The 14,675-nt window shown below is 42.0% G+C and overlaps 1 protein-coding gene across 8 annotated transcripts in view; it reads left to right on the top strand.

Moving 5' to 3' along the window:
• LOC143145077 (uncharacterized) overlaps nt 1–14,675 on the top strand; it is a 36,581-nt gene that overhangs the window by 10,859 nt on the left and 11,047 nt on the right. For 4 of the 8 annotated variants that reach the window (XM_076308106.1, XM_076308105.1, XM_076308103.1 and 1 more), the window contains exons 6-9: nt 1,245–1,650; nt 2,799–3,070; nt 4,044–4,228; nt 9,364–9,600. In XM_076308106.1, the coding sequence (XP_076164221.1) occupies nt 1,245–1,650; nt 2,799–3,070; nt 4,044–4,228; nt 9,364–9,427 (927 nt within the window). In that variant the 3' untranslated portion in view covers nt 9,428–9,600. Of the gene's footprint in view, nt 1–1,244; nt 1,651–2,798; nt 3,071–4,043; nt 4,229–9,123; nt 9,293–9,363; nt 9,601–10,278; nt 13,541–14,675 lie in introns of those variants that run through there. The other 4 variants (XM_076308109.1, XM_076308107.1, XM_076308110.1 and 1 more) reach the window with 4 other exon arrangements.

Raw genomic sequence — 14,675 nt, 5'->3', positions numbered from 1 at the left:
TACTGGAGATAGCTATACGCGCGCAATGAATCACCATTGCTTATGCACAATGCCACCATAGCGTTTCTCGGCTAATGCGTTAAGTCCGTTGCACATAATTCGTAACCCGCTCGTACCGAGCCAGTTTGTCGTGTAATTATACGTAGAACTGTCGGTGCGTTCGACGATCGATAATAAATTCGTATTGCTTTGGGACAAGTAGGAAAATAAAAAATAAAATGAAACAACGACTGTAATTTACCTATCTGATTATTCAACGTTCCAGAAGTTTGGTAGATATTAAGTCGCAGCGCGGATAGAATCAAGCGAAACGTTCGATTTCAATTCTGGCATCTTTTCTATCTAAAAATGCCCGTAAAGAAAATTTACGAAGAAACGCGATCGAGTACGTTGGATTTCACACAACCGGGGAGGATAACGCTTCCATTTCACGATTCGAGATTTTTTCATCTCCGGTTGGGACCCAGCCTCGCACCTGTCGCACCACGAGGAGTGCGACGCGATTCACCGAGAGTGAGCGAGATAGCGCGATAGCGAGCGAGTGTCGGATTACCAGCGTCAGGAGGCTCGTAATCGAGAGCGACAAGGCATCCGCGCGGGATGACTCGTCCGCCAATGCAAATAAAAATTTAGATACAGCGTATCGTCGCGAGAGTATCACCAACGGGATCATCAAGGTTTCCTCGACGAAAATGTGTCCGATCGTAACTCGGCTCGGTTTGTCTTCGATTACCCGCGCGTACCTCGAATCGTTTACTAAGAAACTTCCAACTGCGTACAATTAAAAGTAATCCGAACAGGATCACGTTTATTTTAACCAGGAAAACCTAACCGATCCATACAAGATAGAATTACAATAACAACTTTATTACGAGATATGTAAATATAATTCTCTCGGAGCTGAGAGAGGACGATTCCTTCGGTCGGGGAAAATTAATTTCGTACAAACGGAGGCTACTGCGATCAATTGTATACTTTCTCCCCTGTCGTAAGACGTTCGAATCGAATCTACGGGTCGAAGAACGATACTAGTTCGAAGCGAACAATTTTCGATCAATCTCGAAACGATCCGTAAATGCATAACTTGGGATCGGGGACATCGCTAAAGAAGTATCTTATATCCATAATTTAACCCGTACGAAAGATATCTTCGTGTAATGAAAAATTGTTCGACTCGTCGATTCGATCGCGGAACGTTTCTGAAACTGGAATTTAATTTCTTCCGTTACCGTTTCCGGTTCCAGACTTGTTTCAGTTCGCGTGGCTGCGGCCTCCGTACACCGGACGTGCACCGACGCGAATCACTGGGCTCACCGGCAGGATTTTGGCCACGTTGCAATCCAGGTACAGGACTACCGAGTCCCTGCGACTGTCGTCTTTCCACCGATCTCTACTCGTCGCGGTACCGTGGCTCTTTGACCTCGATCCCATCGCCCGGATTGGAGGTCGTCAGTGGCCCGTCGCGGAGACACTCCTGGAGAGCGACCGCGGCTTCCTTCGACACGTGGAGGGTACCAGCGGCCACGTCCACACCGAGACCAACCTGGTCCTCCATGCCCTCCTCACCTACGCACGTGCATCCTCCAACGACCTCCTCGAAGACTTCCAAAAACCTACCGAAGAGGACACGATCGAAGGTCACTTTTCAAGGTACGCTACTCTCCAGTTTCGTGTCCTGTAGGATGTTTGATCACGTGGGAGATCATTGGAACGAGCAACTGACGACCTATAGGTCTGTACACGGGGTCACCGTTAACCGTAAGGTTCCAATTAACGAAAATAAATCTTATTCTCGACATATCGGTGCGATTTACGTAACAACGATTAAATAGATTTTCAATGAGATCTTTTCGGTACGCGTAGACAAATCACGATCACTTGGGGAAAATTCCTCCACGGGGACGATCGAGTGAAAAAATAAAATTATAGTTACGAAAGTATTTCTGGATTAGTTTCCGATCCTCGCACGATCGTGCATATTTTCGAATAATTTCGAGATCAGTTCGTGAAATTGGTCCAGATTCGTTCGCGGAAACTGATCCTGATTAATACGAACAACATACGACCGTGCTCGCTTTAAATAACAACGATCGACAACTACCGTGCGTGTATTGTTCGGTGATTTACAGAAGCGTATTGGTCGCGACTAATTGAATTTCAGACCCGGTCACGCTAAAACCTTCTGGCGAGTATTAAATCTTTGCGTTGAATGGAGTTGGTATCCCAGATTCATATTTCTGCGTTACGTTATAGGATACGAACGAGTAACTCGATCTAAACTAATCTGCATTACGTAAATAAGCTTTAATATTATTCCAGCGTTTTATTTTAATTCGTTCGAATCGCCGCGTAAATGTTCCGAGTCCGAACCGTACGAGTTTAGTTAGGGATCTGCCAATGTTGCTTCAATTTCGGGTATTATCGTTCAGAGTCGAGCAATATTACCATCGCGGTGTTACGTTCGTTGTAAACGTTTCTCGGACCTATTTATTCGTTCGGTATTATTCTTGACTCCGTTGAAATGGATTCTCCACGAATAGCATCCTCACCGTAGTGATTCTTATTAAAGGGAGGACGGTATTGCATTTTTACGATCTATTCTCAACGGGCAGCAAATAAACCTCGTTCGTGGGAGCGTTATTACTTCGGATTCTTTCGGTCCGTGCGAAGGACGTACTTCCTTCGCTCGTTCAATTTGATTATATCGTTGTAATTGCTTCGAACGATTTCGAATGGAAGCTGCGGGCTGGGCTGGGGGTTGTCCCTCAGTTCTGGACGGGGGATGTGTTTGCTTGCAGAATGCCCAATGACGCGAGGCAGTTTACCGAACTTGCGTTCGGATTTGGTCGGCGGTGACAACAGTGGCGATTCGACCGAGTCGTTGATCGACGAGGCGGAGGATTATTTGCGACGTAGCATCGATTCGATGCTGACAGTCTCCAGTACCGGTGTCAGTTCGGATTACTGGAACAAGCAAACGGCTAGACGGAGACGTGCGCGTCGTTATTCCGAGCCTGATCTCATTCGTGACTGGCATCCACCTCAGGATGCCAGACCGTACCTACCAAAGGTAAATTTCGTCAGTGATTACTGTCCTTCTTCGTTAACTCTTAATCAACGATACGTCTACGATATAACCGAGAACAAAATTTAAACGCACCATGACCCGTTTACGGTCCCGAGCTCTTGTCTTACGGTTTGTTACGAAGCAGACACGCTGCTTTGGACAATCGAATTTTCTTTCGTAACTTTGTACACGTAATTGTTACAAAGAAACCTATCAATAAGCTATATCGTTATTTAGGATGAACGAACGTGTCGCACAGTTAGGGGAAGATCCCTTAGTAACGATCGAAACTAATTCTTACCACGAGATGATTAAAGATAAGTCAAAAAACAAATTGTAGAGCGACGAAGGGGTCACTCGTGTGTAGCGCAAGAATCCGAAAAGTGTTCGTGAAGGTAAATTTTAAGTAAATGTCCTCCTAAATTAATGTAGAGGTAGAAAAAATCGTGCAAGAAAGACGAATCCGTTAGACGATTAACATTTCCATGTTCTTGTACACATTTTTCTGGAACAAGATTCATTCGAACCAAACCGGGAACTACTTACGAAATGACTTGGCAACTAGAATCATGGAATATCGAAGCTGAACATTTTAACAGTGAGCTTCGCGATTTTTTGCGGAGAACGGATTTAACACTGTCGGTGACGGTACACATTGATCGTCGCGTGTCAGAAGTATCAAGATGGTTTTAACGAAATTGGAAACACTCGAGAGGAACGTTCCACCGATTATATTTTAGCAAGTGGTTGGAAAAATTCCAGCCATTTCGCTGCAATGTCTATCGCGTCCGATAAATTGACCGACGGTATTGTAAAGATCAACAAATTACAGAGACGCGTGAAAACAACAAAGACGTTACTATCACACCTAGTAAATTATAAAAAAAATTGATTTGAATACGTTTGCGCGATTGGATCGTCGATCAATTGGACGAAGATAATTTTGTTCACGATACGGGGTCACTTGTTTTCATAGATACCGAGAGATCTCAAATTGGATCATCTTGTGAAGGTTATATCACCGGAAGGAAGAGTTCTTCAAGGACGTGTTAGATACGTGGGACCTGTACCAGGTCGCGAGGAAGCCCACGTTGGCGTGGAGCTACCTTATCTGAATGGTTCCTCCGATGGCACGTTCCACGGTAGAAGATTCTTTGATTGGTAAGCTTCATTTTTTTTCATATTGTCCGTCTCGATCGTTTTTTAAGGATTATGCTCTGCCAATCGATGCACGAAAGATCGTTCGCACGTACAAACGTATTGGCGATTGTTCGAAAAAGATCGTGTCAGTGTTTCATCGGGCAGTGTTCACCGTGTGTCTGCACGACTAAATCCTACCGTTATAAATATGACTTCTTTGTGTGTCAGGTCGCGGACTTCCGTGAAGCAGCTTCGTTGCTTCACTGGAACCATAATGAGGCCTTTTATCGAACGCGCGTCGGTCGCGTTTTCGCAGTTAGCAGTTCTCATTAACACAATGGCACTGTTGCGAGTCTGCATTATTACTGCAGTGAACGTAAAGCTGGCGAAAAGATTTCTAAAAAGTATGACGTAAACGGCGAATTATGAAAGCAAACGGTTACCGGGGACACGAAGCGTGCTGTTAATTTGAAAAATATTTTAACTTTAAATTTTTTACGTAACACCTACTCCATCGTGACACGTTCAAGGGTTGGATAGGGAATAGAAAAAATTAATCGACTCGGAACTGAAGAAACTGGATCAAAATTGATCGTTCGCATTATTTTCTCTAAGAAAGACTACTCGATATAAATAAAGATTTTTTTTTATCGAAAGATCAAGTGTTCGTTACAGAACGATTTAATAATTCCGTTCATAAGTATGTGCAATAAAAAAAAAAAATATCAACCGTACTTTTCCTCTGGCTGCACGCACACGATAGTAACATGAAAAAGTGGTACGTTGAAACCTCTTGAGCTTCGTCCAATACTTTTCTTTCCGCGTCTCGTATTTCCGTGATATAAGACGTTTCTGGTTCGACGATAATTCTTAATTTCGTATTTCAACGATACGTTATGAAGATAATGCTTGTCGTGCAGCTAAAATGTTCGCAGTTCTCTTCGCCACACGTGATTCCGCGATGCACTAGTTTACCGCTGTTTACGAGCCGAGGTTTGGTATCTTGGCAATGTTCCTTCCGCGAGACAAAGCGGGATCATGACTTCTCCGGAGAGTTCTCAATTAAATTGGCGCCATCAGCAGAAGGAAGCAGCCTTTTCCGAATCGGCCCGACGTATTTAATTTCGTAATTGCATCGTGTTTTCGAGGTAATAGGCAGCGGTACGAGGTTCGTGACAAAAGCAATTCCGCTCGCGATAAACTCTCGTCTCAAAGTTGCGCATGCACCTGCATATGCACACGTATGCACGTGCAGCGTACAGGCGCGAATGTTGGGGCTACTTTCGTGGAAGAATGTAAAGTTTGCTGTGAACTCCGCTCGATAACTCTGTATTACTTTTAACAACTATTGTTTTACGCTGCTGATAACCCTCGCTGATTTATTCGCTACCCGAAAGAAAACCATTTCGAGACAGAATGAATTTTACGAAGTAACAAAAGTCACTTTACGATTTAAATAATATCAGAGGGTGGTTACCGTCTAGAAGATCGAAGATTATTGTATTTTAAAATTCGATCGCATAATTATCCGTAACTTATAAAACGAGTTCGAGATTTCTGAGAATCGTTGAAACCTTAGCAGATTATATAAAGTTGAATTATATATACGGTGTAACCATCTGTTTACGTCGAAATAAACTTGCTATTTGTAACTGTAAAGGTCGACCACGGAAGTGCAAAGTGAAAACGTGACTATGATTGCATATTTATGAATTCAGCAGTAGGAAACGTCGTGAGGGAACAATCAGGTGAACGCGTTTACTTTAGACCATTTGTCGTTGCATATTCATTTATTTAACTACGGTGCGAGTACAAAAGTTTCGCCAAATGTGATTATATACGTGTTCCTGTTCTCGTTACTAAACATGAACTCTTTAACTACTAATTGTTTCAAAGTGTGACAAAATTATCAGAAGCATAATTGTTAAATCGATGTATTGTTGTGGTCTGACTAATTCGTTGTAGTAGTCTCTCCTTCGTCCCTTAATACGGTGTGATTTTTCGCTCGTAAAATTAAAACCTGCTTCAACCGTGCATGTGACGCGATGTTTAGATGCAATGGCACCTTTATCCGAGGCGTTTTACCATTCGACAGCACAATGAATAAGTAATGAGGACTACATCGTGCCGTGGTTGTAGGTCGTTGAGATTCGACCTGCACGTTGCCCGCCTATACACAAAGGCGTATGCAACTTTGATATAGACAATGAGTGCTGTATATTTAAACTAACAACACCTAGCGAAATGACCGTGCTATTTTTATGCATTCTACGGGTAATTTTTTTTATACGGAGTGCAACGTAAGGTCGAATAAATTGAAACGAATTAATCGTGAAATTGTAGAACGGTAACCTATTTAGAGTAATTGTAACACAATAATAATTTTTATATTATTTGAAACGGTAATTGTGAAGGATAAAATTATTCGAAAAATTCAAATCGGAAAAAGATAATAATCAAGTGCACGGTAATAACTTGTATATTTTAACTTGGTAAATGCGGATAATAGAATTCGCGTACATGATATTTACTGCGATAAAAGTTCGAAACAAATTGAGGAAATTTTTCCAAAGTAGATGTTGAATTCATCCGTTTTGAATATTTACGGTAAATATGTAAAAATAAAATTGAAATGAGAAATAATGCACTACCTTCTGTAATAATAATAATAATAAAATTTACAGCTTCGTAACGGTTTTATAACAACAATTTACCACTAAATGTAAAACTCTATATATAGATGTAATCGATATTTTCATTTCATGGCTACGTTTCTAGAAAGCCTATTACTATACGAAGACGAAAAGTACACTCGCAGTCGTTTTACTATTAACAGTGTTAAACGACTGTTAAATCGAATTTAAACGGTAACCTAAATTTACTGTAATTTCGATTTGAGATTAGTTTAAATGTATTTAATCACGATAAAAGTGCATGCAATTTCGTATAAAAGATTAGGTAGTAATCAGTCCCTTGAGAGCTATTTTCTTAATTATATTTCTCCACAATGCTACAAGCATAACATTATAAAATGTTCACCACGCAATTTACTCGTTTGGTCGCAATGGTCTATTTATTTAAAATATATTATCCGATTGTGCATACACTGCTTAAATAATTGGAGGATCTCGTGTTTAAAAAATTAATTTTATTTTCTATAATCTATACATCGTGCATCTATACATCTATAAAATGTTTATAATTCTTCTTTCGATGGAACACATTTTCCGTATATTTCCTTTTGCAACGTTAAATTTTCTCTCCTATCGAAACAAGTACACGAAAGGTACTATGCGAATATTTTAGACGGGCAATCATTCAAGGTTTCGATACCAAGTGTTCTATTGTTCCAACGAAGTGGTTCGCAGACACTCTATTCATTGATACGCACGAATAGATACTGAATTTGATTCCGTCAGTAGTGGTAGTTCAGATGAAACGTTCCCGACTTCTGTGCATGGTCGATAGCAAAGACTGTCGCATACATTATCGTGAGAAACCTCGTTCTGCCAGAGCCTTGGAAAATCACTCCAAGTTTGGCTCGCAATGCTCGCGTGACGAATCGTCGTCCCTGAAAGTGCACCTCCTCAGATTTTGATCTCGAGCAGGCACCTATGCGTTAGTTTGAGACTTCGTGTGTAATTCTAGCTGTGGAAACACACTCGGCGTGAAACTCCAAACGCGGTATCAACACTGATACCGGCACTACAAAGCTTTCAATTGTTGATAATGTGTATTTCAAGCCAGAGGAAGTGTCTTCAAACTTGCTGATTTTCTCTTAAACGCAGATCGGAATTAAATTCAATTTATTCCTGGTTCTCGCATTTCAATTCGCGCATTCGTTCACCATTCGGAAACTTTCGATACCTTACACTGTCACGAATTCAGCAATTTTGCAATCTATCCGTATTCTATTGTGAAAATTTCTTACTTCGATATTTTTCATTTCCAATTGCAGAATTTCTATTCGGGAGTCTGCGAAAGAAGAAAGGTTCGTGAAATTAAATCGATGTTGAACCTTTGATTTCTTTATGCAGTTGCACTCGCGTGACTCGTCCTTGTTTCTCGGAATTTTTCAAACGATCATCTCTTGTAATGGAGTGGCAAAACTCCAGGTGCACGCTTTTAAAAATTCGTTGTATAAGGAAAGCGCAAATGAGTTACAGCATGATGCAACGAATCCATGTTGGCTACAATGCACGTGTTACGTCGCTTTCGTTCGATTCTTCTGTGAAAGGCAAGCCATAGCACGAGTACCGTGCAACATTGATCTCTAACCGGTCATCAATTTTTTTCGCTCTTAACTCGTAACTGCAGTAAGCTTTGCAACAGAACACGATTTCTTCCGTACTTGCTTCCATGGAGTTTCTCACGTATTTTACCGCAACTAGCATACTATCCAATAGTCGTGATTTTACTACACTTGTACCATTTAGTACGTCGTTTCATTTTCGTTCGATTATTCGGCGTATTTGAAACCGAAATGTTAATTTAGAATTGTCGATTTTCTCGCGATATTATCATTTCTTGTAAAAAATTCCATATCACTGCAACATGCTATACGTGAAAATTATTCGAAATGAATTCAAAATTACACAAAATTTCTCGAAAGAAACACTTGTAAAAGTTGTTTAGATTTTTATGGATTTTCCAGCGGTTGGAGGATGTGAGGAACGATCGAGTAGAAAAGAAAATAATTAGTCGAACGAGTTAGGAAATTACACTGTCGATAATTCTGTACTTCCGAGTAAATACTTACACTGTAAAGTTATCGATAGTGTAAAAAGTGTCGACTTTAAAACACAACAACGTTAACGTTGAGTTCTCGGCAAACTGTGTTACTGCACTGTGAATAAAAAAGTAAGCGTCCCACTTAAGAAAATTCATTTGACCTCGACATCAAATTCATTCTCTAGATCACCACCATTCGGAAAAGGACTATTTGCGCTACGCACAACGTCGTAACTTTTGTAGGAACAAGTTTTTTGGTATCTTCGACCGTCCACGCAATATTCTAGGTGTGTTCGATCAACCCTTTCACCGCGAGGACGTGAAACGGTTTAATCGGTTTTATACGCAACGAAGGTGATTAATTCGAAGAAAGATAAAAAAATCGACGAAATTTAATACGTGTTCACGATCGTTTTTTGTTCCAGTGAACCCGACCGCGCGATTTTCGTACCCTTCAAAAAGGTGATCCTGGCCTGGTGCACCACTTGACCCGAACCACCGAGCAACCAAACGACACCCCGAATTCTGTTGTCTCAGCACACAATGTGAATTGAAAAACAGCGAACGCGGACGCACGCGATCTCCGATGATTTCCACGGGTACGCGAACAAACCCTTTTGCCATCGTAACGATCACGAAGCCACCGTTTCAACCGGACGAGGGTAAGTTCTTGCCGAAAAGACGCTTCTAAACTTTGACAAAGAGGAGTCTCCTCGATCGTCGTTTCTCGACGACTCGCGATCGAGGAAAGTATTGTTTAAAACTTGTTTAAACTCTGTTCGGTGTGTCTCTCCGCTGCGGGTATGCGATAAATTGTTATATTAAGTTCTTCGATCGCATTGTAAATCTTCGTTCGAATCCTTGGGAAGAATCCAAGGACGATTGTCGATTCGTAGTCACCTCGATTCCAAGCGAAGACCAGTCGAAGATCCCGAGAATTGCACAAAGCAAAAGGATTCGTCTATATTTTAACCGATCAGTGTGCGTTTCGGTGCGAGTGGAACACTTGAAAGTTCAATCGCAGATCACTGCGAACGATTTCCGTGTGAAAATGGATAATCAGTATTATTATACGCAAACTCGGTCGGATTCACAATTATCGCGTTCATTGTTCGCGCGACTAGCACAAAACCGTATCGCTGGATCCTCTCGTGGTCCGACTACTCTAATCGGGGGAGAAATGTATCGAGAATGTAGGATATAGTCGAAATCCGAGCAACCTTCGTCGTCGCAACCTTCATCGTCGCAACAGCAACGAAGGACTCGCTATTGTCATTTATATTTGTTTGGTTTTTTTTTTTGTTCTTCTCCTATTTTTTTTTTTCTTTTGTTTCGTTCAGTGGACAACCTCGCCGACTGTTTTACAGCGCACGAGCGCGATACGTTCGAAGAATAAAATATTCGACGGAACGGTTAGTGGCGATAGGCATATACGAGACTATTTTTGTAACACTTTGAAAGGGTGTGTAAGGTTCACACGAAGAAAGACGAAGCACGCTCGAAGCAGTTTTCGATTGCCTGTTGGACGAAAACGGTGGAGTCTCGGTACGTTCTTCGGGTGTACGTTCGAGGACGTCTTTTCGATTGAATCGAGAAAGAGAACGTGTACATAGCTTCTAGCGGAGTTCAGACTATAGATTCGAATAGAATGGAAACGACACGGCTCCGGATGGGAAAACGTGGGCCTCTGATGATAACCCGAGTATCATTTTTCCAACGGAGCACGATCTTTCCTTTTCGAGGCGACGATAGAGTCCGAGAGATGGAATATTTTGTGTACGATCGCGGGCAACTATTTGCGCCGGGAATCTTAAACGTTCGACTCTTCATTGACATTCTATCTTTTTCGAATATTTTTATAACGTTTGTGATAATTCTACCGATAATCGTACAGGAATAATATCGTTTGTATATTCTTTCTATAACATTCTATTTATTTCTTTGTTCATCGAATACGTTTGTTTAAACGCAGACGCTCGATTGTCTCTTGGACTGTAGAGATAGAGGAAGTTGTTTGCGCAAACCTGTCGCGTTTGGAATAAACAATCACCTTTCGTTACATCGAACCATTTCAATTATTCATTGTTCTAGGAATGCCCTACACGTCGCGCAATAAAGTAGTCGCGATAAAATTATACAAATCCGTTCGAACGACGAAAATAATTCAAAAAAATCTCCGTGATCGATCGTTCGAAAGAAAACTCAGTTCCACGTGTATCACGTCTCTGCTTTCAAAGCGGACAATTTTCGCGTACGCAATACTCTTCTATCTTTAACAATCCGAGAAATAACGGAATACGTACATTCGAACGCGTGCTATACACAGAGTAATTTTAGGAATTAGAACGAGTTGTTCCCCGAGCGAAAATAGAATAATCGCCCTGAATCGATACTTTTCGATATTCCGCGGACAAAAGAAAGGAAATCATATCTCCGCGATAAGAAAATCATCGAGAAGGGAATTCTTCATTTTTTATGCTCGTTTGGACAAGACCCGTACAGCCGGTGTTCAATTTCCTAAAATCACCCTCTACGATAAGAATTTCTATTGTATCGCGTTCTTGTAGATTTTTTACGTACAGTTTACGTTGGATATTTAACAGATTACCGTAGTTTCCAGTTTTGTTAACGTTTCACTCGATCATTTTGAACGATATTCGGTGCACCGTAGGAGTGTACGGTGCATCGAGCGTCACCGAAGTGACAATATCGATTCCTCGTTGCGAACTCGAACTATACAGAGTCTTACCTCGTGATAACACGCCTCAACTATGATAATCAAAACTATCGAGTCTAGATGCAGCCGTGTAAGCGGGTTTCCGAGATTGCCGTGGCGCAGAAATTCATGCGCAGCCCAATTAAGCCGTCTACGTATAGTGATGGTATCGTGTTGTTCAATGTATACTCACGGAGAGATTGGTGCTTACCTCGTCCATACTCGGAGAGACCCTGGGTTAGAAAACAAAACGTTGTCCATTCTTAACACGATGTAAAGCGGACAGTCTGTCGCCTATAGTACGGCTACTCTAATCTACGATACCGTTCGACAACGTCAAACGTGCCGAAAGGTACGCGAGTCTCGACAGCTTTCGATTATGTCCACAAATACATACCACTATAGTGGAGATCAGCGTTACACGTATCTGCAAAGCAGCCGTGTATTCCTACACTTTCAGCTAAATCTTCTTCTCTCAACCGTCTTTTCGCTGCCACGTGAAGCGGTTCTCAATAGATTTTTCTCGCGATCTTCTACGACAGAAGACATCACTTTACACGGCGCGTGTTACTCGAACGCTTCCATGTGATCGTTATTCGCGAAACGGTCGATAAATTGTCGATTTGAAAAAAAATTTGCCCCACCCTGTACGAGACCGCTGTCGCGGTACCAAACGGTGGGTTGAGAGATGCTGTCAACTGCTGACTGAGAGCCAACGCGTGCCAAGTAAATTGTAGAGAGTTGAGGAGGCATTTGACCCTCGGATGCTCGCAAGGCTGCTCTCCACTATACTTGCTTTCGAGGCATTCCTATCGAGTTCCAGTATAGATTTTTCGTCACTTTCATTATATTTAGCGATTTTATCGAATTGCGAGAAGAATATAGATTGAATGTAATTTGTTAAAGAATACGGTATTTCGAAATCGCGGTTTCATTAATTTGATCATTTTGTTACCGGTCGATGTTACTCAGAAGCTTTTCGAAATACTCGTACGGGATTTTAATACGCGTTGCATCGAGTTCAGGTACCATTTACGATGTGCTCGGTGCCATCACTATAGTAGAGGCAAAAGATTTTATCCGCTTGTGGCTCTCATTGGCCGATTCTTTGTACCACGTGGCTACTCCCACCGCTTCGTGGCTGAGAAAGAAAATGTAGACGACAAATTTCGACGAAAATAGTCCAAACACAGAATTAAGGCGTATATATCACCGATCATTCGTTGCCAATTGCAAGAGCGTATTGCAGGGAGAAAGATCGGATTCGAATTAACAAGAATATGGGCACCGTCGAGTAATTTCTTCGCAGTTGCTTGCTGTACGAATGTCTGACACCCAACACGACGTGCGATTCCTTCGACGACCGATCTTTCCGTCACCCAACAATAATCGCGTCTTTGATTGGTGGAGAGCGGTCGGTCGCAGGAGCCAATTGGCGGAGTCGCGCGAGCCAATTAGCGACGATTTCTCAACGCGTTCGCGAAGGGTGACGGAGAATTGTTTTTTCCGCGACAAGTGTACACGAACCTGTGCACGATATATTCCGAGGTGAGGCTCGCGTGAAGAGTACGAAGCGCGTGAACAGAAAAAAGAAAAGAAAAAGGGAATCGACACTTGGAGGCTAATACGCGTACATTATCGTCGGACAGAGTTTTAAGCATTCAAGAGGCTATAGGACATCCTGTACAATTCGAACTTTGTATATCTTAATCGCTGTGCATCCGTGAAAGAACATATTTAAACGCGTGTCTGTGTCCGTGTCTGTATTCCTCTGTGCAACATTTAAATCGGCACGATAAGTCGCGGTTCAAGAATATAATAATGGAGTAATAGTTGTTAGGGTTAATCCAATAGGTGTCTTCGTCTTAAGAGGTCGGACGCGTCGTTTAACGGAGAATTCAACGACAGATTGGGTGGGGGGATGGGGTTTGTGGTGGGGGGCCTGTGGCTACCGGTGTATCGCGTGTATTGTTCGGATCGGAGAAGATAATTCCTTCTGGAGTTCAGAGACTCGTCGAAATCGGGTTGGGGATAATTTTGTCCCGTTGGACCCGAATTGATTCCATGAATACAAATGCCAAATGATCATCCATGGAAGCCATCTTATCGAAGGTAGAAGTATTCGAAAGTGTGGAGCATCGTTCGGTGTTTGGCGATGATCGAATTGTAAATACAACGTATTGTACACGTACAGGGTGTACCGTAACACGTGGAATCTGTTACCTTCCGCGTGCGAGAAGTACGAAAAATATTCGTTCGCATGTTGTAGCTTCTTTGTACTTCGGTGATCGACCGAGCCGGTATCGCTGACTTTACTAAATTGTTAATTGTAACTCCTTGCTCTTCTCGATAGGAGACGAACGGATCGATCTTGTGTAAATTTTCTTGAATAAACAGAGAACGAACAGGTCGATTTTATGTCAATTTCTTAGGTAAACGGGAGATGAAACGGATCGAACTCACGTCAATTTTTTGGGCACACGGATAAACTATTAACGATTATTACTAATTAGGTCACTTTTTAACAGAGTAGCCAGATTGATAGTAAATCCGCTAGAGTTTTATTTATGGATGCGTTTGTTTACGCAACGCTCGTTTCCAGCGTTGAATAATAGTTCGACATTAGGAGGCTGCCAACGAATCCGACGAACACCTGGATTGTTCGAAAGATTGAGAAACTCTGTAACACGATGGCTGCAGGCTTAGGCACTCGTGCCTAAGGTGGCCATTTCGAACACTTTCTACAAAGGTGAGCAGCTGCGCATTACCCGGAGGGGAATACGGGGTATAAAAATGTCTGTAACTTATGGCTAGAACATACGGTTTTTATGTCCACGAACCACCGCTAAAGTGGGTCCCATGTGTTGCGATACACCCTGTACATACGCGTAGGAATTGAAAATGTAATGGCGTTTTGAAACAGAATTGATCGAGGGTATCGTTTGTACCGAAATTTTTGCGGAATCGTTTCTTTTGCAGAGAAGGTCGATAGAAATCTCTCGCGAAAAATGTTCTCTAATT

Source organism: Ptiloglossa arizonensis, chromosome 3 (assembly GCF_051014685.1).
Source record: "Ptiloglossa arizonensis isolate GNS036 chromosome 3, iyPtiAriz1_principal, whole genome shotgun sequence".
NCBI classification, from domain to species: Eukaryota; Metazoa; Arthropoda; class Insecta; order Hymenoptera; family Colletidae; genus Ptiloglossa; species Ptiloglossa arizonensis.
Note: the sequence above shows the minus strand (reverse complement) of the source record. Positions and strands in the feature narration are given on the sequence as shown.